At 52.8% G+C, this 27,566-nt stretch overlaps 1 protein-coding gene across 4 annotated transcripts in view; it reads left to right on the top strand.

Annotated features, from left to right (window-relative positions):
- Positions 1-5,500: 5,500 nt before the first annotated feature.
- Positions 5,501-27,566, top strand: part of AJAP1 (adherens junctions associated protein 1) — a 128,628-nt gene continuing 106,562 nt past the window's right edge. For 3 of the 4 annotated variants that reach the window (XM_067018718.1, XM_067018708.1, XM_067018702.1), the window contains exon 1: positions 5,501-5,631. In XM_067018718.1, coding sequence (XP_066874819.1) covers positions 5,546-5,631 — 86 coding nt within the window. In that variant the 5' untranslated portion in view covers positions 5,501-5,545. Of the gene's footprint in view, positions 5,632-6,591; positions 6,750-27,566 lie in introns of those variants that run through there. The other variant, XM_067018723.1, reaches the window with a different exon arrangement.

The raw sequence follows: 27,566 nt of genomic DNA, 5'->3' as shown, positions 1-27,566 counted from the left end.
CTGCTCAATTACTCGCCAGATTGGCTGAGAGAAGCCCAGAGGTCACTTGAGCTGCTGTGGGGGGAAGACAGGGTCCAGGAATGTCTAGCTGAGAAAGGGGGCCATAGAAGGACCTTAAAGAAGATGAGGACGTGGCTGATGGTGGTGATGATGGCGACCCTTTTTGACTAATCACAGCTCTCTCTTCTAGATAGAAGCATCGCCCCCAAAGACTCATTATCTGACCGTCTGTACAGTTAGGGGTAAAAGCCAATCACCCTCACCACTGTTGACAAGCGTCTGCCTCTAAATGTCCAGCATTAGTCGGGTGACTTTGACTCTTAGGTGGGGGATGAAGTTGAGACCAGAATCCTCTCAGCCTGGAGATTCAAAGGTCCATCTAGAGTTCAGGGATAGAAAAGGGTACGCAAACGCAGCGTGCTTGCCAGAAAGCATGCCGCCTCCCTTTGAACACATGCTGGCATTGCCAACTTGAGGGGGTCTGTGAAAACAAGATATTACATCTTCTTGAATTGTTGGCACCTACTCATCTGTAGAGGTGTCACTTGTCCCTCCCTGTGTGAGGTTTCTTCTTCCCGAGCCCACTGGTGTCAGCCTGGACATGCCACTTGCTTTTGCCAGTGAAACCTTCATGGAAGTGTCACGTGCCCCTTCCCGGGGAAGCCTTAAGGGTCACAGTGAGGTTCCGCCATGACTCTGCCCTGCGCTGTGTGATGGGGTGTCCAGGTGGGAGCAGCTCCTTCAGGCTGGGCCCCAGAATGGTGATAACGTGCAGACGGGCTGATGGGGCAGACGGTGGTCCTGAGCGTGAGTGAGAAATCGACCTCTATTGGGTTCAGCCACAGAGCTCTGCGGGTTGTCTGCTGATGCAACATCATCTAGTCTGAGCTGACCGATGCAGATTTTGAAGTGACTTGGAAGAGACACCAATAGCCCGGAATCAGTGGCGTCCAGCTCGTTGGAGCCAAGGGTCCCTGGACCAGCCAGTAGCAGTGACCACTCAAGGGTGAGGCCGCATCCCCTGTTTCCCCGGGGAGCTTCACTCACTGTTATTTTCCTGCGCACCCTCAGGGCTTGGTCAACACGGTGAGGGCTTCCTTATCCTCTCACCTCTCCTCCTAGCAGGAGTCGGACCTTTGGGGCCAGCGAGAGATGTCCCCCAGGCCCCTCACCTTATTGGTTACTGTGTCAGCTACAAATTGGTACTTGCCATCTACCTCTACAGGGATTAAATCATTGCTGCTGCAGCTGCTGACTTTCAACACCCCCTGAAAGGAGCTCAGGGTGAAGAGCAGAAATGAGGCCCTCTGTGCTCTGGGAAAAACTGGCAGAACAGGCCTTCAGCGAGTTAGAGATTTTCAGGAGCCAATTTTATGAGCCTAATTCTTCTACCTCCTCGTATCTAGAAAAGCACTAAAATCCTTCACGGTGATGACTGCTCCTTGTGACTAGCAGAAACCTTTTGCAAAAAAAAAAAAAAAATATGTGCTTGATTGCATGGACTCCTCCTTCACCAAAATCACATATATACTGACCTTCCCCCCTACATCTTTGCAGCAGTTTCTCAGAGCTATCTGAAATGCTTCCTCATTTTTCCCCAAGTGAAACTTAACTCACGACTCACACACTGTGCCTTTTTTTTAGGTCGGCAAGTGTAACCAGGGGCCTGACCCTTTCATGTCCCTGAGCCCCGACCCCCCGCTTTTCCTTAATCCCCAGATAATCCATCTAGAGCTCCAACCAGAGAACTCTGTGAAGTCAGGCAGCGCTTCTTGCCACCACAGCCCCCAACCACCCAAGGCGCGGAGTGTTCTGGAATGTGAGGGAGGAAGGGCCCTTTCCTCACATCTCTTCTGGAGTTAGTCACCACGTCCCAGTTCTTCCTCCTGGTTCTTTCGACTACTGTGGTCTCCCCGCACCTCCACCTGCCCCGCAGCAGAGACCATCCGCTCGTCACTCCCTGACTCTTCTCAACTCAAGCACCACTAACCCAGAGCGGAACAGCCACACAGGACAAAAACCTCAGACTCTGCACTCAGTCATATGAGAACGTGTAAGGACTCAACGGGACGGCCCCAGCCCCCCGACAGCCCAGCCCTGACTGCCTTCCGGCCCGTGTCTGCCCACCCTTCAGACCCTCTCCTCTCCGGCTTCATGCCCCAAACCTCCAGATCCCGTAATGCCGAAGGAGTGCGGCCAAATTGTCCCTTTATTTTGCGATGCAAATAAACCCTCATCCTCCTCTCCCTTGTCCATCTAAATCGGATCAGCAAATATGTCATCACAGAGAATTTCTAAAAGGCTTGAAAGGAGGGTTTTTCTCTATCCCAGACCAGATCAAATTCTTAGACAGCCCTCTTTCCACCTGCGGTAGGAACCCATCACTTGCTCAGAGGAAGGGGAGGGGCCATCTTTTTCTCTTTCAGATACACAAGTGTATTTGGATGAGTAGTAGACACCTGGCATTTCCTCTGGCCAGGCCTGGGGTGCTTCATGATTGTCCTGCGGGTCATTTTGTTAGGGGAAGTCTCAGCTTCCCTCCTAGCCTCAGACACTGCCACCCCCCCACCCCCCCACCCGCAGCCTCACCCTCGCCCTCAGGTGGAGCTCAGGGCTGTGTGCAGACCCACCTGGGAACAACTCAGATGTGGGCGGGGGTAATGGCAGGATTCCAAAGTCAGGGTACTTACCGTCCCCAGAGAGGGAAAAGTGCCTTGGAGGTCCTCCCCGCTTCCCCCTGCCCCTGCCCCTCCCCCCCCATCGCACGTTTTAATAGGTAGGGGAAACTAGTAAGGCCAGGGTGCAGAGAAGATAGTATGAATGCTTTAAAGAAATGTATAATAATTTTAATCAGCATTTCCCTTCCATTTAAAATCACAAACTTAGCTACTTAATCAAATGTCATGCTTAAGACACATTTACCTCCTTGGGAGAAAAATGAAAAATGGCAGCTCAATTTGGCTTTGGATGGGTTTTAAAAATAGTCAAGTCTGTGAAGGCCATTAGGTAAATGGCCTAAGAGAGCTTCAAAGAGGGCCTCCTGGGGGGTCAGCCAGCTCCTTTCTTGGGAAAATAGGGCAGGGCAGAGGCAAGGGGGCTCCTGGAGGGCCGGGGCCAGCCTGTGATTCCAGGTTCCTGGGCACAGATTTCTCCTGGTAGGGGACCAGGTGATCTTTCCACAGTAGGTACATCTGAAAACTTTCATTTTGCACTTGCTGAAGCTGGTAGGCGTGTGTGTGTGTGTGTGTGTGTGTGTGTGTGTGTGATGACTTATAACTCTCCTTCCCAAATTCCCCAAAGAGGAGAAAAATGAACCGGTCAGCCTGTAAAAAATGACAATGTTCCCATCAAGAGAAAAAATAAACACAGACCGAATAAAAGACGGTCGCTCTCTTTGGAGGAGTTGGAGTGATCAGTGCCCAAGGGTAATAGAAACTAGCGGGTCCTTGCCCTCCCTCCGCCAGGGGTTGAGGCAGCCAGGGCTATCTTGGTGCACCTCTGCTGTGTGACTTCCCCTCCTGACTCGTCACTGATTGGCCTCACAGCTGTTTCCCGAAAACACTTCTATTTACTGTGTTCTCAACCCAGAGGTTCCTACCTGAGGTCTGGGGAATCCTCCAGGGTAAGTGGGTAGAATTCAAGGAGTCTTCTCACTTGGATGGGGAAAAACATCACACCCGAAACCCAACATTTCTTTGTTATAAATGTAGGCAGCAAAGCGAAGTGGTGTGACATACCAGTGGCCACTAAACGCAGAAACTGCAGCCATTTCCCTCATGCATCGCCACGATCGTGGACACAGCCCAAACTACTACTGCTAGGTGTCCGGACACCCAAATTGTGGCACATTTTGGATGTGGCAATTCGTTCCCTAACATGATAAAAAGAATGTACATTGCTATATCAAAAATGTGTTTTAATATTTTGATAACGTGTTTCAATACACTTGGTTTCCTAAAAATCCTGTGCATTTTCGTCTCTGCACTTAGAAACGTTCTGAGGCAAGGTCCGTGGGTTTGCACAAGGCTGCCGAAGGGGTGCCTGGAGTAGAGGGGCTCGGGGTCCCCCCAGGCCCACCCGGCCCCTCAGCCTTCTCCAGGGTTATAGTGGCTCCTGGTGGCCTCCCTGGTGCAGCAACCCCCCTCGTCCCGCTAGGTGGCAGCAGTGAGGGCACCGCTTCTCTCCCAGATGCAGGGGCTCAGCCCTTTGTTCCAGGACGTCCCTCTGGGATCTGGCCCCCGAAAGCCCTCAGGGAGAGAGAGGGCTCCAGGGGAAGACCAGCCAGGAGTGCCCAGGTAGGCCAAGTGCTGACTCAGCCTGCTGCTTCTTCGGACAATAATAGTGAAACCGTGTGTGAGGCAATCTCATTTAACCCCCACAAAAACCTCTGTGTGGAAGGGAATATGGAACCCATTTCACAGACGTGAAAACTGAGGACCGGAGAGGTTGATAATGTGCCCAGGGCCCCACAGTGAGTGAACAGCGGCCCCTGGGCTGCCCGGGTCAACACTTGTGATCGGGCCACCTCACCTCCCTGTCCCCTGCCCCTCTCCTTTGGCGAAGCAGGTCACCCCCCTCTGTCCTCCTGCCTGGGTGGAGGAGACCCCTACGGCTCTCAAGGACCTAGAGGCTCAGGGATGAAGGGCCTGCCTGTGGGTCCAGGGGCGCTGGGCCTGGCTCTGCCCCACAACCGTCTCCCCCCAACCCCAAACGCCCTCCCCAGGGAGGCCTCTCCTGCTACGGAGGGTCTCTCACGTGGGCTGGGCGGTTACAGAGCTTCACTGGGGGAGGCACTTGCATAGAACACCTCTTGCTTCCCCTCCCGGGACCCCCACATCCACACTTGCAGCACAAGAGCTGATTTCTAAGGCCTCTGATTTTGCACCTCCCTCGAGGGCGCTGAGAGTTGAAAGCAGGGCTTTGTCCGCGGCGTCCCACGGAGTCAGCAGGTCTGGCCTTCAATGAGGAGTTTCACTCTAGTCACTTCTCTCAGCGTAAGGGACCCCGCCAAGGGCCCTTTCTCCTGTAGTCAAGGCCTTGCAAGTACAGCCTAACCATGTAGGCCCAGGGGAACTCCTGGGCCAAGAGTCTGGGGCGCGGCGTCCTGGAACTCGCAGGAGTCCACCTCCAGGGCCTGGCCGAGCAGCAGCTGCAGTCGCGCGAGCCGGGGCTGCCGGACCCCAGCCCGGGGCCTGTTGCAGCGTCGGGATGCAGGACCGACCGGGCTGGGCGGGGGGGGGGGGGGGGGGGGGGGCAGAAGGTGCTGAAGCTCTGACCAGGGACACAGAGACTTCTTACGCCAGGGCCCGAGGCACGCGCCCAGGCCGCGGAGAGAGAGGAATCCCGAGCAGCGGACCCTCCCCGCCTCCTTCAGACTCCCGCGGCCTTTTCCGAGCAGCTCCGCCAGTAGGAAACTTTTCTCCCAGCCCCCGCCCCAAGCGCCCCCCCCCCCGAGTGCTTCCTCGGGAACGCCCCCTGCCCAAAACCAGCTCTCCCGGTGCACTGGGAGCACCGGTAACCGGGTCAGAACCTCGAACCGCTTCGCATGCCCTCCGGTTACCGTGGCAACACCACCCGGCGACGCCCGGCGGTCCAATCCGAGCCAGCTGCCTCTCTCGAGCCTTCCCCAAGGTGGGGACCGGGACGAGGCCGGGGCTGGGGAAGGGGTGGCCGAAGCCCCGCCTGCGGCGTCACCAGGGCCGGGCACAGCCCCGTGCGGCGAGGCAGGCCACCGCAAGGCGGGGCGGCGAACGGCGGCCGGGGCCGGGCAGGGGGCTCGGGCTCCAGTTTGAGGGGCGGGGAAGAGGGTGACGTGAGCCGGGCCGGGCGGGCGGAGTTGGGACCCGCTCGGGGAGGCGGGGGCGAGCGCGCGTGGAGGCGGCCAAACGGCGCGGGCGGCTCTGCGGCGGGCGCGGTGGGCGCGGGCGGCGGGGCCCCGGGATCCCCGCGCGCCTCCTCGGCGCGGCGCCGCCGCCGCCGCGCGTCCCCACGCCCCGCGCTCCACGGCGCCCTCGCCCCGCGCGCCTCCCGCGCCCGCCTCCTGCTGGCCTCCCGCGCCGCGGCCGTCTTCGGAGCGAGCGCTCAGACGGAGCCCCCGGCCAACTTGAGCGGCGCCGAGCGGCGGCGGAGTCCCCGGCACAGCCCCCCGGCCCCGTGGCGCGCGGAGGAGACCTGCGGCCGCCAGCGTCGCCGCTGCCCGCACCCCCGGACCTCGCCGCCCCTCGGCGCCGGGCTCGGGCCGGTGCTAGAGCCGCGCCGCGAGACACGCACCGTGCGCGGCGGCGCCGCCCGCCTCCCTCTTCGCCGCCCCGGAGGGCGAAGCCGCCGCTCCCCTGACCCTCGCCGCGCGGCCGCGGCGCTGGAGCGCGCCCCTTCCGGGCCGGCAGCGGGCGCCCCCGCCTCGCAGCCGCCTTCGCCGGGTCGCCCCCGGAGGGGGCCGCGAGCTCCGCGCCCGGGCCGGAGGATGTGCGCCCCCGCGGGCCGCCCCGCCTGAACCATGCGCCCCAACGGCGGCGGCGCGCCGGCCGGCATGGAGCCCCGCGCGGCCGCGCTCTGACTCGCTCTGCGCCCCGCGGCCGGCGGGCGGCGGGCGGCGGGCAGCGGGCGGCGGCGGACCGAGAGCCGGAGACCGGCGCCGCGGGACGGAAGCGAGCGGGCGCGGGCGCCGCGCAGATGGCCGGGGCGAGCGAGATCTGAGGCTCTGCTCCCCGAAACGTGATCATGTGGATTCAACAGCTTTTAGGACTCAGGTGAGCGACCCGGCCGGCGCCGGGGAGCGTGTGGGCGCGCGGGTGCGTGGGTACCGAGCCGGGCTGAAGCGGCGCTTTGCTCGCTGTTGCGAATAAAGGGACCCCCTCTCCGCTCCCCGCGAACGGGCAGCCGGGGCCCCTGGAGCCGTGTCGGGGCTCAGGTCCGGAGCTCTGAGCCCCCGTGGCCCCGCCAGGAGCGGCCGGCTCTCCCGGGCTCCGCGCGTCCGGGTCGGGGCAGGGGCGCCCCGCTCCAGTTTCCCGGGTTCTGGGGCCGGCCGGGCGCACCCGCGGCGCCCGGCGCCAGCAGCGCAGTGTGCTGGCCGGCCGCCCCGGCGCGCCTTCTCCCCGGGGCCCAGGCGAGGCGCGGGCCGCTGGGCGCGGCGGGCCGTGGACCCAGGGCGGGGGCCGGCGCTGGCGGGGAAAGCCAGAGCTCCGGCCTCCCGGCGAGAGCTTGGCAAGCGGAGTTGGGGCAAACCAAAGCCTGATAGCCACGCCGCCCGCCTTTCGCCTTCCTCGGGGCCCCGTGGCTGACTGAGCAGGGCCCTGCCGGGCTCCCAGCTGCCGATCCAGCTGTTTGCCGGTGACCTCCGGGCCCGACGGGCGCGCACAGCTGGCGGGCAGCTGGGGCTCTGGGGGAGGGCGGGCGGGCACTCCCTGCGGGCACCCCCGCCCCTGCAGGCAAACACCCCGAGAGCGCCCCGGGGGCTTGTCTGTGTCCCAGACTCCAGGGCCGGCTGGAAGAGGGGGCTCGAGCTCGGAGCCCCCGGTGGGGGTACCCAGGGAGACCCTTTTCGGCAAACTTTATGCGCCTGCCAGTGGTGCTCGGCTTTCGGCTCCTGCCTCGAGAGGTCTGGGACCCAACAGGGCGTTTGTCCCCTTGGCGGGGCAGAGTGCCTCCAAGCCGTTGCCCTCCTGCCGGGGGGCTCCGCGGAGCTGGTGCGTTTGGGTCCCGGATTGCATCGGAGACCTAGGAGGACGCAGGCGGAGGCAGGGAAAGCAAGTGCCGTTCTCGAGTTTGTCCACTGGGATGCACTGCGCTCCTGCGTTGGGGAGAAAGGGGCCGGTCTTTGCCGGAGCCGGTGCCTGAGCCGCCCCCATCGCCACCCGATAAAAGCTCGGGGGGAGCGAGCTGAAGGGAGAATCAAATGCGCGTCCTGATTTTGAGAAACTGGAAGAGGACGGAGCCCGCCAAGCGTTTCCTAGCTACCCTTGTTCTATGAGACAATTCCCCACTCCTGGGGAGAAGACTGTTTCAAACATCGAGTGAAAACTGGCAAATGTTATCATTGGCGTTTTTCTGGAAAGGGGCATTCCTTGTCTTGGTGGCTGGGTCGTGTTTAAAGCCCAGTGGGCTGGGCTTTAAAAGGTTAATCCTGAAGCGGATTGCGTTGGATATTGGCTCTGCCTGAGTCGACGTCCTGTGCTCAGACTAGATAAGGTGTAGGCTCAGCCGTTCTGGGATGCAGAGTAAATGGACCGAGGGCCGCTCTGCCCGGGTGACCCCTTCCAGGTGCCTTGCCATCTGCCTCCCGGGTCTCGGCCAGACCCCAGGGCCTTTGGGAAGATCAAAGGGGTCCCTGCTTTGTGGAGGAGGGTGTGTGCACCTTCAGCTCCCAGAGGCCTCCTGAGCTGCTGTCTGGCACTGCCTTCCTGGTTGACTGCCGGCAAGTTATTTGAACTGACGTCTTTTTTTATTACTAACTTGCTAGATTGAAAGATTAGTACATTCTGATAAAGAGAGAGGAGAGTAAATATCACAGAAAAAAAAACCTCTCCGCACGTTCAAAATTCACTAAAACAGTTCCTCTGAAGCATCCCCGAATGAGATCTACTTGGGATTTTGCTTCAGGAAATAGTTCTGTTGGTGATTTTGAAGTTTGACCTTTTGTTTTTTTCCCTTCAGTGTTAGCACAATAGATTTTCTGTAAATGTGCCTCTGAGGACAGGCTGTCACCTCTCTGGGAGGCTGACAGGAGAGAGCTCTGTCATGCCTGAGAGCCATCCCCTGGCCAGGAGAAGGGACCGTGCTTGGAGGGTCTGTGCCCTTGCATCTCACCGGGCACAGAGTAACGGTCACTGAAAGCCAGGGGTGTCTTGCCTGAGGCCCGGTAATGCGCTTTTTCCTTGAACACAGCCCGTCACCTTTGCTCCCAAGCCCCTCCATGGCTCCGCAGGTGAACGCTGGGTGTCCTGCTGCCCGGTTTCAGGCCTGATTAGGTCAGGCAAACACAGAACCTGGGGCCCAGGTGACAGAAGGCAGTTCTGGGCGGGACCTGAGTGAGGGCCCTCAGCTCTGACTTCCGAGGCAAAGTCTGGGCTTGGGTTTTTGCTCCTGTGTTGGAAATGAGCTGTGCGTGGGGCCTTTTCTTCCAAGGAGGAGGAACAGATTGAGTCTTGTGGAGCTGTTTTTATGCCTTTTTGGTGGTCGTTGTAGCAAAGCTCCAAAAATACCGTCTGTCAGCTCAGATAAAGGTATCTCTTGAAGGTGGATCCAGAGCCTGGCCAGCTGCGTCAGAGCTCGTTCTAGGAGCAGCTTGGAGGGGATGCTTACTCAGCAGGCAGCGCAGATTTTGGAGTTTGGCTTGTGAGTGGCCTCTGAGGTCCCGGCCCTCCGCGTCGCAGCTTTGGGGCTTGGAGCCTGCAAGACACTTGCCTGAGCATGCTTGCCTTGAGGTATCCTCAGGGGGGCAAAGGCTAGCCGGTGCCGTGCTCCTCCCAGGCTGTGTCCCTTGCTGTCCCTCTGTCTGTCTTTCCAGCCTAAGGTTCTGTCGCCCCTTCTGTTCTGAAGGCCCTGGGGGGTGGGGGTGGGTCTATAGCAACATAACGTGACTCTCTTCCTTCACTGGGCGCTTCACAGCTCCCTGGGCCTCTGCCGGCCACGGGGTACCACGTTCAGGCCTCAGTGAACAGTCCCAGCGGATTGGCTGTCTCCATCCCCACCTGTAAAGTCCTCCAGCAGCTGGGGCTGTGCATCCAGGCTTTCGAGGATGGAGTCAGAGGCTCCATCCACAGATATTTGCCCTCCTGGTCAGTCCTGGCTTGCGCCCACTTCCAGCCGCTGGTACCACCAGATTGATTGCCACTGGCATCCCTTGAGTGTCAGTGGCCGTGATACTCCTCCGAGACAATATTGCTGGAATGAATCACCATTTTAGGAGGCAGCTCACGTCCTTCCTGCCACGTGGGTACGTCCCCCTCCCCTCACGCCTACCCCGACCCAGGGAATCCACTGTCCAAGCAGAGGAGGGGGCAGTGGCCTCCTTCCAGTCTGTCCCTTCGGTTGACTTCTTTTAATCATCTGCTTCCTCTTCCTCTGTGCATCAAAGAGGGTGCAGAAGTGGGGAGCAGGGCAAGGTAGCTTTGCAAGCAGAGACAGCTCTCCACCTCCCTGTCTCGTGGTCCCTGGAGAGGGAGCAGGTGCTTCCCCACCTCATCCTGCGTCCTCCTAGAGGGGGTCCCTCAGACGGCAGCGAGAACGCTGGAATCCCGTCCCGCCCTCACGGTCTCCAGCCCACCGACCCAGGTACCATCAAGGTGTTTGGCAGGTGTGGGCTGGTGGTGCTTCCTCAGTCCTTCATCTCCCCGGCTGTTTCGTAGGAAAACCACGGGGTGCCCAGAGCACGGTGGGGCGAAGCTGCACCCTGGGTCACGGTGAAGTGGGTGAACACGCAACCCCGACCCGGCCGACCAGCCTGCTGAGCCTCCCAGAGCCCCTGGGCTCCTGCCTGGGGTTACGTAAGAGTCATCTGCTTTTCCAAACGTAGTTGCCAAGTTTTCTTCAAAGGGCTACAACTCAGTAGAGACCAAACTGATGTAGAGATTAGCTTGGAAAGCCAAATATATCCTTGATCTAGATTTTCATGTTTGAAGTCTGGCTCGAGAGGGTTTCTCCTGCCCGACGCCAGTCAGACAGGAGGGGAAGGCAGGAGGAGGGCGCGCTGCAGCTGGAGTAGACAGACCCCGCTGGCCCCTGACTCTCTCTCTCTCCGAGACCCCCTGGAGTCCTAAGGAGCCAGTGAGGCAGAAGGCCTCCCAGTGGGGAGTGCTGGTTACATACCTTGGATTAACCCTCAGTTCATAGAAAGCCAGAGGCTGCAGTCCACCCACGTCAGAGCTCTGGGGGCCCTTGGGTCCTGGTTACAGAAGAGCGTGCAGGACTCACCCCTACTGCTGCTGGTGGGCAGGGCAGCGAGCAGGGGCTATAGCCACCGAATTGTCTCCCAGCAGCCTTTGGGGCAGCTGAGTTAACTGGATGCCCCAGCAGGTGCAAGGAAGTGGCTAGGTGGTGAGTGATGCTTCTCTCTTTGGAAAGGGCCCTGTGGATGGTGAGAGGTCAGAAACCCACCATTCACCTGTGGGGATCTTCATAGCTGACAAATATCTCCAACGTGACCCAAAGAGAGGCCGGAGTCGAGGACGGTGGGAACGTGGCATCCATCCCGCCCTGTCGGCCCCAGCCCACCGACCTGGGTACCACCAGGGTGTCTGTCGTGTATTGGCAAAGAATAGGGTCCTGCTGCAGCACCAAGGGGGCTGGGGGAGGAGGGGCTGGCGCTTGTGTTTGCATTTCCATCCCATGCGTGCACTTTGCAAGAGGCTGTCACTTTCTTTCTTCCTCCCCTCCCGCCCAAGAAGAGGTGGGTGGCAGCCGTGCGGGGTACATCAGTACTTCAGTCTTCCCTGTCCACCGTTCATGTGCTGGTTCTGTCTACTCACTGGGGCTTCTGCCATTTGGTGCACTTTCTCTTTGGTGGCCAGCCAAGGAGGGGTGGCGTGCAGAGCTCGCTGCATCTGCTCTCCCACCGTTTCCAGGCCTGAATGGACGGCGGCCTGGACCGTGTGGCCAGTGAGCCCTCCCTGCCTGCCCTCCCCAAGGGGCTGGTGTTTAGGCGTGTGTGTGACCTCAGGGTTCCAGCTGGCAGTGGTGCACCTATGCTCGGGCTCCCTCGTCGGCAGCAGGGAGGATCTGTGGACTGTGGGCTCGTGAGGGCAGGGAGTGTCTCAGCCTTCGTCACCTCTTGAGAAGAGTGCTGCTGCTTCGTCGATGCTCGGGAGCTGTCTGTGAATGAGTCAATTTGCCGCCTGGCACACTGCCCTTGCTTTACAAGTCTTGCCCTTGTGGTAACTCATCCCTGACTACAAACTGAGACTCAGGAACGGAATGCTCAGCCAGGGCTGGCCTTAGGTTGAGGCTCTGTCCTGCCCCCAATAAATATAGTACTTCTTTAACCTCATTTACCAGTGCTCACAATTCCACCATTAGAGGTTCATTTATTTGGCCTGAGCTTTAGTCACAAGTGGAATGTAGACACGTTCACGAAAAACTATCCCACTGAGTGCTTTCAGTTATTAGCAGTTCAGTAGGAGTGAGAGCATCTACTTTGTAACTTTCTGAGAGGAAAGGTGGGTGTAGAAGGGAAGAGAACACGAAGGCAGGTGGCACGGGTCCAGCAGTAGGATGGAGGAACTAAGGTATCACCAAGGGAGGACCGGGAGACACGGGGGGGGGGGTGCAGATCAGGGGCAAAAGGCAAACCTACTGTCCTTATAGTGGGCTGAGGTCTGCACTCCCCGTCGGCTTTCTTGGGGGAACTGGGACAGTTTACGTACCTACTAGGGACTAACTAGGGGCAGGGCTAGTTCACCTGAAAGAGAAGGTTCTGGTCAGTATGAGTCCAGGTGGGCCGGTGGAGTATGTTGAGGAAAGTTAGTGACACACACACACCTTGACAGGTCTGCTCCTGTCTGAAATGCGAGCTATGGAATTTGCACTGTATTTGGATAAAATACGCATGCTTTAAAAAAAAAATTGAGGTGTGACTTTCATAAACATTATATTAGTTTCAGGTGAACAACATGATGATTCCATGCTTGCATACATATGAAATGAACAGCACCGTAAATCTGGTTAACATCCATCGCTACACATAGTTACAGATTTTTTTCTTAAGATAAGAACTTTTGAGGGGGAGAGAGGGATAAATTAGGAGGTTGAGATTAATAGATACACACTACTGTATATAAAAGAGATAATCAACAAGGACCTACTCATATAGCCCAGGGAAGTAGACTCAGCATTTTGTCATAACTTATAAGGGAAAAAGACCTGAAAAGGAATGAATATATCTATATCATCTATATCTATATCTGAATCACTTTGCTGTACACCTGAAACTAGCAAGACATTGTAAAACAACTATACTTCAATTTAAAAAAAAAATTAAATAATTTAAAAAAACAAAAAACAAACAGAAAAGAACTTTTGAGTTCTACTCAACAACTTTCAAATATGCCATGCAGCAAACAGATTGGTGGTTGCCACGGGTGGGGGTAGGGGTAGGGGTAGGGGTAGGGGTGGGGGTGGTGTGGTGTGAAATGGATTAAGGGGTCAAAGGTACAAATGCCAGTAATAAAATAAATCAGTCCTGGGAAGGACTGATTTATTTCCTGGATGTCATGTACAGCATGATGACTATAGTCCAGAAAACACGTCTGCTGTAAATGTCTGTAAAACGTAGAGAAATGCCCTGATCTCTGCGCTCACTCATATCACTCACTCAGTTTATTGCTCAGTTCCCGAGCACCCAGGGCTGCCTGACCCTAAGCAGATGCCGTGCAGACCAGGAAATGAGCGGGTTTCTGCCCCTAAAGACCCCTCACTCCAATAATGGAGGGGGAAATAAGTGTAGGGGTAAAAATACTCTTATCGGAGTAGAGATCAGCACTGTTCAGTAGAAATACTATACGGGCCACATTGGTATTTTGAAAATTTCCAGTAGCCACATTAAAAGAAGAAAATAAAAAAAAAAACAGGTGAAATCAACTTGAATGACATATTTAATTTTTCCAATATACGCAAAATATCATTTCAAGGCGTGGTCAATCTAAAGCTGTACTAATGAGGTTTCATTTTGTTCTTTTGCTGCTCTAAGTCTTGGAAATCAGGAGTGTGGTTTATTTTCACAGCACATCTCCTGCTGAACTAGTCACTTTTAGTGGGCTCAGTGGACCCGTGGGTACGAAGCTGTCATATTGGACGTTTTCCTACGGAAATTCAGAAGTGAGAAAAGTAGATGTTTAGAGACCACCACCTCCCCAGCCAGTGTGTGATATTGGCACCATTGCTCCATTAGTAAGAGCTCCGAGGAGGGCCTGTCTGGCTAGCAGCCCTCCTAATTCATCAGTGGGTGTTTGCTGATGACAGCTCTGTGCTGGGTCAGTGCCAGGGCCAGAGGCAGAACAATGAGCTGGGGGTGGGGGGGTGGCAGGGGCTGCTGCCATCAGGGGCCCTCGGTCTGGAGAGGGAGCTGGGCTGTGCGGGCAGGTCCTTCATACCGGCCGGGGTCCCATACTGTAATGAAACGCTTTTGGAGAACTGAAGAGGGCGTTTGTAACATAGGTGTCACGGGCCGGGGTCCACTGATGGAGAGGAAAGACCAGTGAAAGAGCTTGCTAAACTCAGAAGCCGTGTCACCTGTCAGAAAGGAGAGCTGACCTCCTGGAGGGATATTCCTGAAATGTGCCCCAGAGCCAGCAACTGGAATGAACACACCCTGGGATGACAAGCATCTTGGTGGCCTCTCCTAGCTCCAGCAGCGTACATTCGCTGGACCTGACCTGGGGGAGGCGCCTCCATCCTCCCTCCTGCCCCCCAGCATCTGTTACCAATGCGGAGAGTCTGTGACACCTCGGGCCCATGGGAGGAGGAGAGATGGTGAATCACCAAGGCCTGGTTTCAATGAAGACCTTCAGGAACTTTGTAGAAGTAGGGGTGTGTGTGTGTGTGTGTGTGTGTGTGTGTGTATGCGCGTGTGTGTGTGTGGTGTGGGTGGAGTGGGTATGTCTTTGGGGAGTTTGGGGGCCAGTGGGCATCAAAGCACTTATTATCAGGAGCTCCAGCTCCAGGTGAAGAGATCAGGTTTTAAACAAAACTCCTGTAGGAGGGAACTTGCTATGCTCACCAGACTGAGGGTCTGGATGAGGAAGCCCGGAACATGCCACATTAGGACCTGGCTTCTGACAAATGTGCAGAGAGGAAGCTTATTCCAACGGGGCTGGTGAGTTGCCTACCAGTGCTGCACGGGTGTGACGGGGCTCTTGAAGGGATTTGGAGGGAGCGCCCTTGCATTGACCAGCCCACCCTGTGCCTTCAGAAAACACTGATGGGGCACTTACTAAGTGCAAGGCCTCAGCACTGGGCACAGCTTCCTGGCAGTGGGGCATGACTTGTGAAGAGAGTGTACTTTGCTGAGGTGCCCTGAGTGGCCATCCTTTCCTTCACACAGTACAAATAAAGAATCTGTATTGTGGGACAATTCCACAATTTGGGAGCTCTGTCTAAATTAAATGGTAAACTCTTTGAGCTCTGAGAAAGCTCCCATTCTGATCTCATCTAAATCTTTGTGAATGCACAGATATAGTTAAGCAGGGCACAGGTTCATTGTAAGATCCCTAAATTCAATCTTAGGGAACTTTGGGGCAACGGAATTGCAGATCAAATGCCTTCTTTTGACCAAATCCAATGGTGCAGCTTCTTCAAATGGACATAATGCTTTGTCAGCTGTTGTGAAGATTCTAGCAAAAGAAAGGTGAAGAAGGACTAATCAGCAGTGTCTCCAGGAGTGGGATCTCAGGAGTTCAGTAGTGATTGATGGGCCACAGTATACCAGGGCCCTGCATGGAATTTTCATGCTATTTCATGGAATCCCTGGTCCTTAAAAAGAATGCTTAGGTTGGAGGAAGGGAAGGTCTCAGTGGAGAAGTTCTGGCAGCAGGAAAGTGCTATTAAAGAACAAACAAATAAAAAAAACCCAAAAACAAACATTCTCAATTCTATAGACCAATATGGTTTGTGAAAATAGACCAAGAAAATCCTTAACAAAGTATTAACAAATGTGCAAATTCGGCAATATATAAAAAGAAGTGTATACCATGGCAAAGTGGGGTTCATTCCATGGATGCAAGGATGGTTCAATATTCGGAAATCAATCAGTGCAAGCTATCATAAGAAAAGGCTAAAAAAGAAAAATCATGATCATGTGTGTTTGATAAATTCTATGCCTATGATAAGAACTCCTAGAAAAAGCAATAGAGGAGCACTTCCTCAGCTTTATAAAAAACATCTATAGAAAACTACCACTGACTTCACACTTAATGTTGAGAAACTGGACACTTTTCCCCTGAGACCAGGAACAAGACAAGGATGTCCACTCTCACCACTATTATTCAACATAATGTTGGAAATTCTAGCCAGTGTGAAACAGGAAGAAAAGAAAAGAAAAGACATACAGAAAGGAAGAAATGAAACTTTTCCTATTTGCAGAGGATATCATTGTCTACATAGAACATCTCAGTAATCTGTTCAAAAACCTCCTAAAATTAATAAGTGAATTCAGCAAGGTTGCAGGATACAAGATAAATGTACAAAAATGGATTGTATTTCTGTCTATTAGCAGTTAACACATGGACACTGAAATGAAAAAATGCAATACCATTTACAGTTGCTCAAAAAATGAAATATCTTAGTGTAAATCTAACGAAACTTATGCTGACAACTTGTATGCTGAGAACTACACAATGCTGATGGAAGAAATCAAAGAAAGTCTAAATAAGTGGAGAGACATACCATGTTCGTGGATGGGAAGACTCAACATGGTACGAATGTCACTTCTTCTCAGATTGATATAGAGGTTTAACACAATTATTATCAAAATCCCAGCAAAATATTTGCACATATAGTTAATTCTAAAATGTTTATGTAAACGTAAAGGAACTAGAATAATTGCAACAGTTTTGAAAATGAATAATAAAATGAGGGGTCCATCTATCTGACTGTAAGACATTATACAGCCACCATTATCAAGACTGTGTAGTATCAATGAAGGGGTAGATATACAGATAAATGAAGCAGAATAGAGAATCCAGTGATAGACTCCCACAAATATGCACAGTTGATTTTTGACAAAGGTACAAATTTAGTGGAGGAAAGATAGCATTTTCAACAAATGGTACTGGAACAAAAGGACATTCATAGCCCCCCCCAAAAAATCCTCACCTTATACAAAATTAGCCCATAATGGGTCACACAATTAAATCTAAAATGTGATTATAAAACTTTTAGGGATAAAAAAATAGAAAATCTGAAAGATATGGGGCTACACAAATAGTTCTTAGACTTGACTCCAAAAGCACAATCCATAAAAGGAAAAACTGATAAATTCGAAGTCATCAAAATTTTAAAATTGGCTCTGTGAAAGACTCTTTTAATGAGGATAAAAAGACAAGCTTCAGGGAAGGAGGAGGAGGGAATATTTATTTGCAAACCACATATTTGACAAAGAACTAGTATCAAAAATACATGAAGACCTTTCTCTTTATGCCAGAGAAATGAAGAATTCTGTTTACACAAAAACTTGTAGGTGAATGTTTATAGCAGCTTTCTTTATAAATAAAGTCTTAAATTGGAAACAACACAGGTGCCCTTAAGGGAGGTGGATGGCTAAACACATCATGGTACCTTCACACCATGGAATAGTATCCAGCAATAAAAATGAGGAAACTATTGGTACATGCAACAGCTTTGCATGAACCTCCAGAGAATTACGCTGAGTGAAAAAAAGGCAACCTCAAGGATTACGTGCTATATGATGATTCCATAGCATTCTTGAAATGGCAACATTATAGAAATTGAGAACCCGGTCCTAGCTGTCGGGTTAGAGAGAGAGTGAGATATAGAAGGGAAGAGAATAGCTGTAACAGGACAACCTCAGAGACCCTTGTGATAATGGGAAGCTTTCTGTCTTGACTGCCTCCCTGTCAGTATCTTGCTTATAACATTGTACTGTGGTGTTGTAAGATGTTACCACTAGGGGAACTGAGTAAGGGTGCAGGATTTCTCTGTGTTATGTCTTGTAGCACTTGTGAACCTATAATTAACTCAAAATAAAACGTTTCATTAAGCTAGTATTCTCTATCTCACTGTCAAAGGTTAACATCTGATTGTGTGTGTGTGTGTATGTGTGTGTGTTCCCTCTTTAGGCACCATGTATTTGGATTTAATGACAGTCATAGGTGATGTGGAAATGGGGAAAGGGGTAAAAAAATTTACCAAATTTGCTGTTTTGATTCTGCCACACTTTAAAGCATGCAAAATGCAGCAGCATATGAACATGCTGTGTTGCTCATGTGATGAGATCCTTTACCGATGATAGTAATGAATGACCTGATGCATAATTATTGGATAAGAAGAGCTGTCCAGATCCTTACATAAATCAGGTCAGCTCTGAAAATAGTGCAGCCTTTTTGGGGACAGCCCCACTTTCCTGCCCTGGCACATAGGGTGGCATCAAGACCATGCTCTAAGGAAACACAAGAACAGTTGGTTTCTTGTTTCTAGATCAGTAAGACAAGAGCCTCAAGTTTGTGAAGGCACAGTGTTTGTTTGTGTCTTTGCTGTTTTCACTTCATTTGGTCTTTATGATAAAAGAACTGGAGTGTGTGTGTGTGTGTGTGTGTGTGTGTGTGTACGCACATATGCGCTTTACTGATGCTTGTGGAATGAAGTTGGATAATGCAGTGGGAAACTCTATGTCAGTTTTGACTGTGAGCCTCTGAGATCCCATGAACCAGACCTGTTACTTCTCTTTTTCTGTCCTTTTATGTTCAGCTAGGAGGCACTGAAACACAGTAGTTCCAGACCTTTCCATAGCCCGGCTTTACACTAAGTGACCCAGCCAATCTATACCATTTCAGTCTGTCCTCAGGATCCACTTGACGGCTCTGCAAGGCAGGTGTTGCTGCTCTCGTTTTACAAAGGAGGAAACTGAAGCTCAGAGAGGTTAAGTGATTTGCCCAAGGTCACACAGCTGGCTAGTAGGGGAGCTGAGATTTGAATCCAAGTTTCATGGATTCCAGGGTCCATGCATGCTCTTCCCACTGTCCCCTATGGCTCCCATGTTTTATATAAAATCTCCTTCTCACTCCCCTGATTAAGTCACACATTGCCCTTCTGAGAGAAACACAATAAGATTTCAACAAAACCAAACATAAAGCCGAGAAGGACCCAGATGTTGTGATGTCAGGTCAGCACTTTGTGGATCTAGCCCTGACTGACATTACAAGTCCTTCAGGCACCCACAATTTTAGGTAAACGTTTTGTAGTCTAAGTGAGAGATGATTTTGCAGCAAAGAATTCATAAAATGTCATTGATGAAAACATACCTGTGCTACAGATACAGTTATTCAATCTATTTAATAATTAAAAATCCAAGGAAGCCTCTCTTGAAGAGAGAAGCTCTTGTGAAATTAAACTGGGAATTAATGAATGACCACACTGAGAAAGCTGGGTTTAACGTAACTTATTAGAGTCTGGATAAAAAGGATTGCCCACCACGGCGTGCGTGCGTGCATGCGTTTATTGAGGTATAATTTATGTATCAACATTCACCCACTTTAAGTATACAATTCAACTTCTAGTAAACTTACTGTGTGTGCAACCATCATTGTAGTCATCTTAGAACGTGCCCATCCCCCCCGCACCCCACTTAGATCCCTTGTACTCTTCACAGTTAATCCCATTCCTACCCCCAGCCTCAAGCAACCCCTCATCTGACTTTGGCTCTGTAGATTTGCCTGTTCTGAGCATCTCTTCTAAACGGAACCAGACATTTTTTGTTGGGTTTTCTTCACTTGGCACCGTGTTCTCGAGGTTTGTCTATATTGTGGGCTGCTTTATTTCTGAGTAGCATTCCATTTTTTGGACGTACCGCACTTGGTTTATCCATTCATCTCTTGATGGGCATTTGGCTTGTCGCGACTTTGTGGCTGATACAAATAACACTGCTGTGAACATTGTTTCCATTTCTTTCTCCACCCCATGTACTTGGTAGCCATCGATGTAAATGCTTTGGCAGGGGTGGGGGTCAGAGAAGCCCTTGGTGTGTTATTCATTGAGTGGAAATGCACAAGCCACGTGTCCGGGATTCTACCTCTGGCTTTGGATTTGCTCCTCCCCTTTGCTCTGAAGAGAAGAGCTGACTACACAGAAGCCAATGTTTGTCTGTTCATTTTTCGTGTGATGCACGTTTACTGAGTGTCGACTGTGTCCCCCCAAGGCGCTGCATTGTGGCGAGATAAAGACCAGGACAAAGTTTTCCATTCGGCCTTGGTACAAAGCTACTGTGAAGGGGAACATTTTGACTCATTGGAGCGAGGGCTCCTAGCTGGCCTGGGGTTGGCTCGCATGGCTGGATGGAGGCAGCCTGTGGCCTGGGGGTGGAGGGGAGGGGGTTGGCAGGTGGTCCTGCACAAAGCTTCCCCACCACAAAGCATCCTCCTGCACTCAGCCGGCATAGCTGAGGCAGCCTAAGGGGGGCAGCTGTGCTGATTTGGGAACCTGTGCTTTCTTCTAGTGGGGCCGTGGTGCCATTTTAGGGAAATCCACCCTCATGGACCATCTTCCAATAACAGCTATCATGTCGAATGAAAGAGACAGTGCGGGTCCAGAGCTTTTGGGTTTGCTGTGTTGGCCGCAGAACCTCCAGACCACGCCCACCTACTGGGGGTGGGTTGGGAACGTCACCTCACACAGGTCAAGGATGGTCCTGGGAGACAGCCATGATTTTGGAGATGGAGCAGGGTGGGTGCACACCTGATTCTCTTTCCTTAAACGAACCTTTGGGTGAAGCTCTGCTGGGCTCCCTTATGGTCCTGTTCGAGCACCTGAATAGCACGGCTCACTTTGACGAGTCTCATTACTGCCCTCCCGGCCTGGCTGCACCCAGGACCAAAAGTGAATGTTCTCCTGTGGATCCAATCTCCCAGACTGATGCAAAAAGCCATCTTAGGCAAAAAGGAATTACCCGGGGATGGCTGATGGGCTTCATCGGTGCGCAGCCACTGTTTTACAAAACTGACTTCGCTAAATAAGAATCGGTGACTACGTAGGGTTATATGTTGCATACTTACAAGGAACCTCCAGAAGCCGTGGGACCAGACTATGACAAAAGCCTCAGCCTGCAGACCAGCTGAAGACCACGTTCTCATGCTTAGCAAGGAGCGCATTGTGATGAGGGGGAAGGATCCACCCAGGAGTCTGTTTCCCTCACTCCTCCCACCCCCCTCCTTTTTGTAAAGAGAAAATGCAGGACTGTACCCAGATGCTGAAAAAAGCTGTGCTTCCTGCCGAGGGACACGGTGGCTTTCAGAACGCAAGGATTCTTTAGGGAGCCAATTATGCAAAGACAAGAGTAAGCATGTTTATTTTTATGACACCACATTTCAAAATCCCAGAAAACGTTGATGGAATGGCCCCGTTAGGCGCCGGCCCCTAGTGCTGTGGTATCACACGGGGCGGGTATCGGGGGCTGCTGGCAGGCCCCCGATGAAAGCCCGGGCCTGGGCTAATTTACTGCCCGTTACTACTCTGTCCCCAGCTTCCTCCTTCCCTTAGCATTTTCAGGCTAATTTGAGTCTCTTCACAGAAGCCTGATGCTCTAGAAAACCTGAGGCTCAAGCTCACGCAGCTGGCATCCGTTTCCCAGGTTCGCATCTCCAGGGTCACCGGGGAGATCAGGGCTGTGTTTTTGTTGCACCAGCCACAACGTGGCGTCCCGAGGGTGTGCTGCCCCAGGACCGCAGCTCAGGCTGGCTCCAGGCCTGATGGGGCCCAAGGAGCGTTTCTCCTGCAGCCTTCCTTCAGCAGGCATGGTGGCCTGCCCCTGGTTCTGTGATGTGCTGGCCACGAAGACAAGGGACCCTCTCTGGCCCTGCAGGGACTTTTCATCAGCGGGAGCAGAGGTGCAGGTGGAATTGCAGGAGCCGAGAGGAAGAAGCAGGAGCTGCTGGGAAGACTTCCCGGAGGAGGTGGCACTTGGCCCCCATCTGGAAGGAGGAGGAGGAGGAGGAGGAGGGTGCGGGAGCAGGGTGGCTGCTGTTGATCAAGGAGCACTTATGGTGCATGTGCTTCACAGCCAGGGGCCTGGGGACACCTAAGGGTCAGTGACTTAGTGAGGATGCCCCTTCACCCCTAGGAGGAGCACAGGTGCCAGGAGTGGGCAGGGCCCGGTGACCCGCCAACTGTGCCGAGTCAAGGTGGAAATTTCTAGTAGGAAAGGGAAGACTGGGAGATTGGTTCCTCCTCAAATAATGTCATCGCGGTCACTGCTTCCTTTGCCCACATGTGGGTCCAAACCTGTGTATCAGAAAAGATGAAGGACCTCTTCTTAAAGTAGCTTAAGGAGAGAGCTGGTGTGTGTGTGTGTGTGTGTGTGTGTGTGTAGGTGTGTGGGTGGAGATGTGTATCTGTGTGGGGTGTGTGTATGTAGGGGGTATGTATATAGGTGTGTGCGGGGGTCTGTGTGTTGTGGGGTGTGTGTGTGTGTGTGTGTCTATGATTGTGAGGTGTATGTTAGGTTTTGTGCATCTCTATGTGCGTAGGGGTGTGTACGTGTAGGTGTGTGTGTGTGTTTGTATCTGGGTCTGTGGGGTGTGTGTGGTACGTGTGTGTTGTATAGGGGAGTGGGTGTAAGGCATCAGTGGACGTGAAAATCCCCAATTAACAAATCTTTGCCCTTTTCATCCATCAGCTACCAAACAGTTCAAAAACTAATTGACAAAATCTCTCAACAGCTCTCCAAGGTCAGGAGACATCATTAGGTTTATTTCACGGATGGGTAAACTGAGGCAGAGCAAAAGGTTAAGCAGTTTTTCTGAGGTCTTTTTGCAAAGTCAGCAAAGGAACTTGACCAGACTCCCGGGCAGCCAGCTGTCCAGCCCCAGTCCTGGGAGGGGGACACCGGGGAGAGCACAGCACATCCTCCTCTTGTTCTGCGTGTTGTGCATGTCCTGAAGCCGGGAGCCCCCACCTGGGAGACGGGGTGCCTCCAGGGCTGATGTCCATGGCAGCTCCTAGAGGTGATGGGAAGGGTGGACTTCGAACCAGCCCCCTCCATAATCTCCTTCAGTCCCTCCCATCATTCTAAGACCCCCTCTTGTGTGGGAATTCCAGAGTCCTACTGAGTCACAAGCAGGTAGAATTTATGTCAGTGGCCACAGGGAATCTTTGGATTTCACAGGAGGGACCCAGACTCAGCCAACACTCTTTTTTTTTTTTTTTAAATTGAGGTGAAATTCACATAACAAAATTAACCGTTATAAAATGTACATTTCAGTGACCTTTAGTACAAGCACAGTATTGTGCAACCATCACCACTAGCTCGTCCCAAACTGTTTTCATCTTCCAAAGGGAAACTTGGCACCCATTAGCTGTCACTCGCCGTTTCCCCTCCCTCATCCCCTGGCAACTACCAGTCTGCTTTCAGTCTCTGTGGAATTGCCTATTCTGGACAGTTCATATAAATGAGATCGTACAGAATGTGACCTTTGGTGTCTGGCTTATCTCACTCATCCAAATGTGGCCCGAGTTACTGCTTCATTCCTTTTCATGGCCGAATAATATTCCACTGTATGGATGGACATTTTGTTTTCCATTCATTCACTGGCGGTGGTTTGGGTTGTTTCACCTTTGGCTCTTGTGAATAGTACTGCTATGAACGCGAGCGTACACGTGTCTGTTTCAAACCCTGTTTTCGATTCTTTGGGGTGTGTGCCTACGTGTCAGCACTTCCCAAACACGAGTTTCATCCTCACCTGCCTGGGATGGGAATAGCTGCACCGCTTGTGTGATCTTGGGCAGTTCCCATGGTCCCTGCAAGTCTCCTCATGTGAAGGATGGGGCTGTCACCCCATGTGCGGCTGGGAGGATGGTCACTGCATGAAAAACACAGCCCAGCGCCTGGCTGCCCAGTGACAGAGCCGACCCCAGCCCCTACCCCATCACAGAGCAGCCAGGTTTCCGCTTAGCCTGTGGTCCCAGTGCTGGAGCCCTGGGCACGGAGCAGCTGTTTCATCTTTACTCCTAACACATCCCTAGGGAAGAGGCTCGGGTGAGAAACAGCACTTTTTATAAGCGCTATACTAAAGGGGGATTATGAGCCATGTGGGGAGCCGACTGAAGCAGTTGCCCCTGGGATGAATCTTATTCTCGGTGGCTTTGGCTTTCCCCACTTTCTGGACCTCAGAGCTGAGCCACGTGGTCTATTGAAAAACACCTGAGCCGACATCTGTCCTTTTAGTGAGATGCCAGCCTGGGTCCCGCAGTTATAGGTGGGACCTCTGGGACCCAGCCATGGGCTGTGGTCTTGGAGTTTTCCCTGGTGATGACCCGGCTTCCTGAGCCTGTTGCCTTTCCTTGAGAGCTGCATCTTGCTAGCACAGAAGTGCGCTGTCCACTCTGCTCTTGGCTCCTGGGACACTGCCACCCCTCTGGTCCAGTGCCCAGGTCCCTGATAAGCAACCCGGTGAAGGTCTCACCCCCCGACCTCATCCATCTGTGGTTTCCAGTCCTAAGAACCTGCTGGGTGACGTGTGAAGGAAAAGTGTGAGATCAGGAACAAAATCCCAAATTAACTGGAACATGGTTTTCCAGAATGTTCTTTTGCCCCCTCCCTTTCAGAGGAAGGGAAAAAGCAAACAACAGCCCACCGTGTCAATAGGGGGATTTAAAAGTTTTAGGAAAACGTCTTTTAAGGGATGTCCTGGCGTGGAGATCATTTGAGAAAATGTCCTGAACCTTATTCACCATTCCTCCTCGGTGGAGGTGATGGTAATAGTAACACTTGCTGGTATTTTAGAGTTTGCATCACACGTCCCATAGGCATCATTTCACTTGTTCACAGTCATGAATAAAGTTGGGTGATTCTGCTCATTTCAACATGGAAGAAACAGGTCCAAAGCATAATGGTGATGATAATACTGATACGAGGACGACAGCCTTCATAAAAAATAGCAGGCAACTGTTACCAGGAGCTTACGATGTATCACGTAGCATGAATGCACCGTCTTTCTTAACACCCATGCCCGTCGGAGCGTCGGAACCTGGGTCTTCCCATCGAACAGGTGCGGGGCCGAGGGCTCAGGACAGGCCCGCCTTTCCCCATCACAGCCCAGGAGGTGGAGGGGAAGGAGCTCTCCCAGGCCCTGCAGTCCTCCAGATGCCCTCCCGATTCTGTGTTCACGTCATATCCCCGTTCATCCAAGGACGTTGGCATATGATGACATGGAAACCTCGTTAGCCACGCTTCTAAATCTAAAAGGTAATTGGCCCATTATTTTTCCTGCTTTTGTAGATCGGCAGACAGAACAAAATTGAATCCGTAGGTAACCAGAAAATGCAATTAATGGGAACACAGTTTCACAGGGAAGCTGGTTAGAGCCTGCTTTCATTGTGATGGTCTAAGTGGGGACCTGCAGTGCAGACCTCCCACTTGCACGCAGGTGCTGCGGCAAGGATGATACTTTGGGAAGTGAGCTCTCCAGAGCACTGTCCTTCCCCCGTTTGGTGGAGTCTTTCAGAACCCCTCAGCCACCATCCCTGGTGTCTGTGGCTTGAGGCTCTCTGAGCTGCTTGGGAATGGTTAGGACGTGTAATTTAAGCTAAGTACTGGCAGTCTCCCGGGTGTGGACCATGATGGCGGGTGGTCGTGGAGCCCAGTCTGTACTGGGTGGAGGGGGCGGTCGGGGTCACTCGGACCTTCCACGGCTGGACCTTTTGTCTCTGCCAAATGTTACCAGGGCTATTGGACCCCAAATCACTGTAGCATGAAAGGCTCCACACACATTGAAGACAAATGAAACAGCCTCACCTCCAGGAGCCACAGGGCCGCACACAGTCAGATGTTCCAGCCTTGGGGGCTCTACAGGGATGCAAGACTGTTTCTGTAGGAGCTTTGCCCATATGGTTGTTGGGGTAGAGTCTGTTTCTGTTTGGCACCCTGCACTGTGCTTCTGATGACGGTAAAGCCTCTAAGCCTGAAAGTCTGGGAGCGGGATGTCTGGCAGAAACTCCTCAGATAGCCCCAAAGCAACCATTTCCGGGGACCGGAACCCAGGGCAGAGGTGCCTCCATTGCAAACGCCAGCTCTCTCCAAGATCTTTTCCAGGGAAGGGGCCGTGTCTGTCTGGTGCATTACGGGGTCCCTAGTGGTGTATGTCCCAGTGGGTGATGGGAGAGAATTGTGGCTCCCAAGCAGGTACTGGTCTGTGACTATGATGTGATGCTTTTCCCTGAATATGCCACCTGAGCACAAAGGGGACTTTGCAGAGGTAATTAAGGTCGCTAATCAGTTGATCCTAAAATAGGGAGATTATCCTGGATTATCCAAGTGGCTCCATTGTGACCACACACGCCCCTAAATACTGAGACAGAAAGATGGAGAGATGCAGCAGGGGAGCAGGGAGATTCGAACCATTAGAAGGGTGTGACGTGGTGTGGATATGGAGAGGGCCACCCATCAAGGAAACGGGGACCTCAGTCCCGTAACCATGGGGACTGGATTCTTCTGGCTGCCTGAGTGACCTCAGAAGAGGACCCTTCCCCGGGGTCTCCAGAAGGGGACACAGCTTGTCAGTGCCTTGATGTGAGCTGTGCAACTCTGAGCAGGGGACCAGCCACGCCACTCTGGACTCAGACCCACAGAACTGAGGTTCTGTGGTGTTTCAAGCTGCTAAGTTGGTAGTACGGGTGCAATTTGTTACGCAGTGTAGCTGACTGATACAAATGACTTAGGTAACGAGGTGCCCTTGATGTCCAATTTTCTTCCCCCTGCCCCACTCCTCCTCTCTGTCTTCTCCCCATCCCCTTCTTTCTTCCTTTCTCTCCGTCCCTCTCCTAAGGCTTTCTCAGAATTACTGGTTCAGGAGAGGCTCCACTCCTGAGTCAGGAGCAGATAATTTGGGGCCTTCATGGACTGCATTGAACTACATTGACCCCACATAGGGCAGCCAGATAAAATACAGGATGCCTAGTTATGTTTGAATTTCAGACAAACAACAGATACATTTTTGGTATAAGTATGTCCCAAGTTTTACACAAGATATCCTTATACTAAGAAAGAGCTGTTGGTTTTCTGAAATGCAAATGTAGCTGGGCATCCTGTATTTTCATTTGCTAAATCTGGCTGCCCTAGTCCTGGAGATTGCAAACAGGCTGAGAGCCTGGGTTGCAGCTCAGGACAGTGGGCAGGGAGAGGGCACTGGAGAGAGGATTCAGTGAGAACCTTTGGGCTTTAGGACCTATTATGTAGGTCAGGGGCCAGCAAACCACAGTCTGAGGGCCATATCCCACTGCTGCCTGATTTTATAAATAAAGTTTTATTGGAACATGGCCACACCCACTCACCTGCGTATTGTCTGTGATTGCTTTTATGCTACAAAGAACAGGATTGAGTGGTTGTGCCAGAGACCCCTACCCAGCCCACAAGCCTTAATCACTTGCTCTCTAGGCTTTTCCAGAAGCAGTTTGCTGATCCCTGCTGTGAGTTCAGAGGACAGAGGGAAAGCAGAGGTGCTGGCAGTGGAGTGAAGGACTGAAGTCAGACCCAAGGGTGTACTTTCTGCCCAGAAGGGCAGCTGGCCGGGGCTTTGCACACAGTGGGCAGAAGCCCTTGGACACTGGTCCGGGGCTCAGGTTTGAGGAGAAGATTGCAGAGCCCCAGTTCTGACTGCACAGGGGACAGGGTGGAGTAAGCAGGCTACACCCTCCTCTGCCTCCCATCTCCATATTTCGGGGTCTCTGGCAGAAAGTTCCGTGCAAACAAAAGCCTCCTTTCATCTGCATGCGCCTATTTCTGTCTCGTTGCCTGCTCTTCTGCTCTTCTTCTTGACATTCAGCGTTTTCAAACACAGATTCTGCACAGGGCGTGAATCATGTTGCCATGTGGCCATGGAGACGTTGTCTGGGGTGCTGGCTCCAGCAAGTCC

Source organism: Kogia breviceps, chromosome 1 (assembly GCF_026419965.1).
Source record: "Kogia breviceps isolate mKogBre1 chromosome 1, mKogBre1 haplotype 1, whole genome shotgun sequence".
Lineage (NCBI taxonomy): Eukaryota > Metazoa > Chordata > Mammalia > Artiodactyla > Physeteridae > Kogia > Kogia breviceps.
The sequence above is the reverse complement of the archived record's forward strand: the minus strand, read 5'-3'. Positions and strand labels throughout refer to the sequence as shown.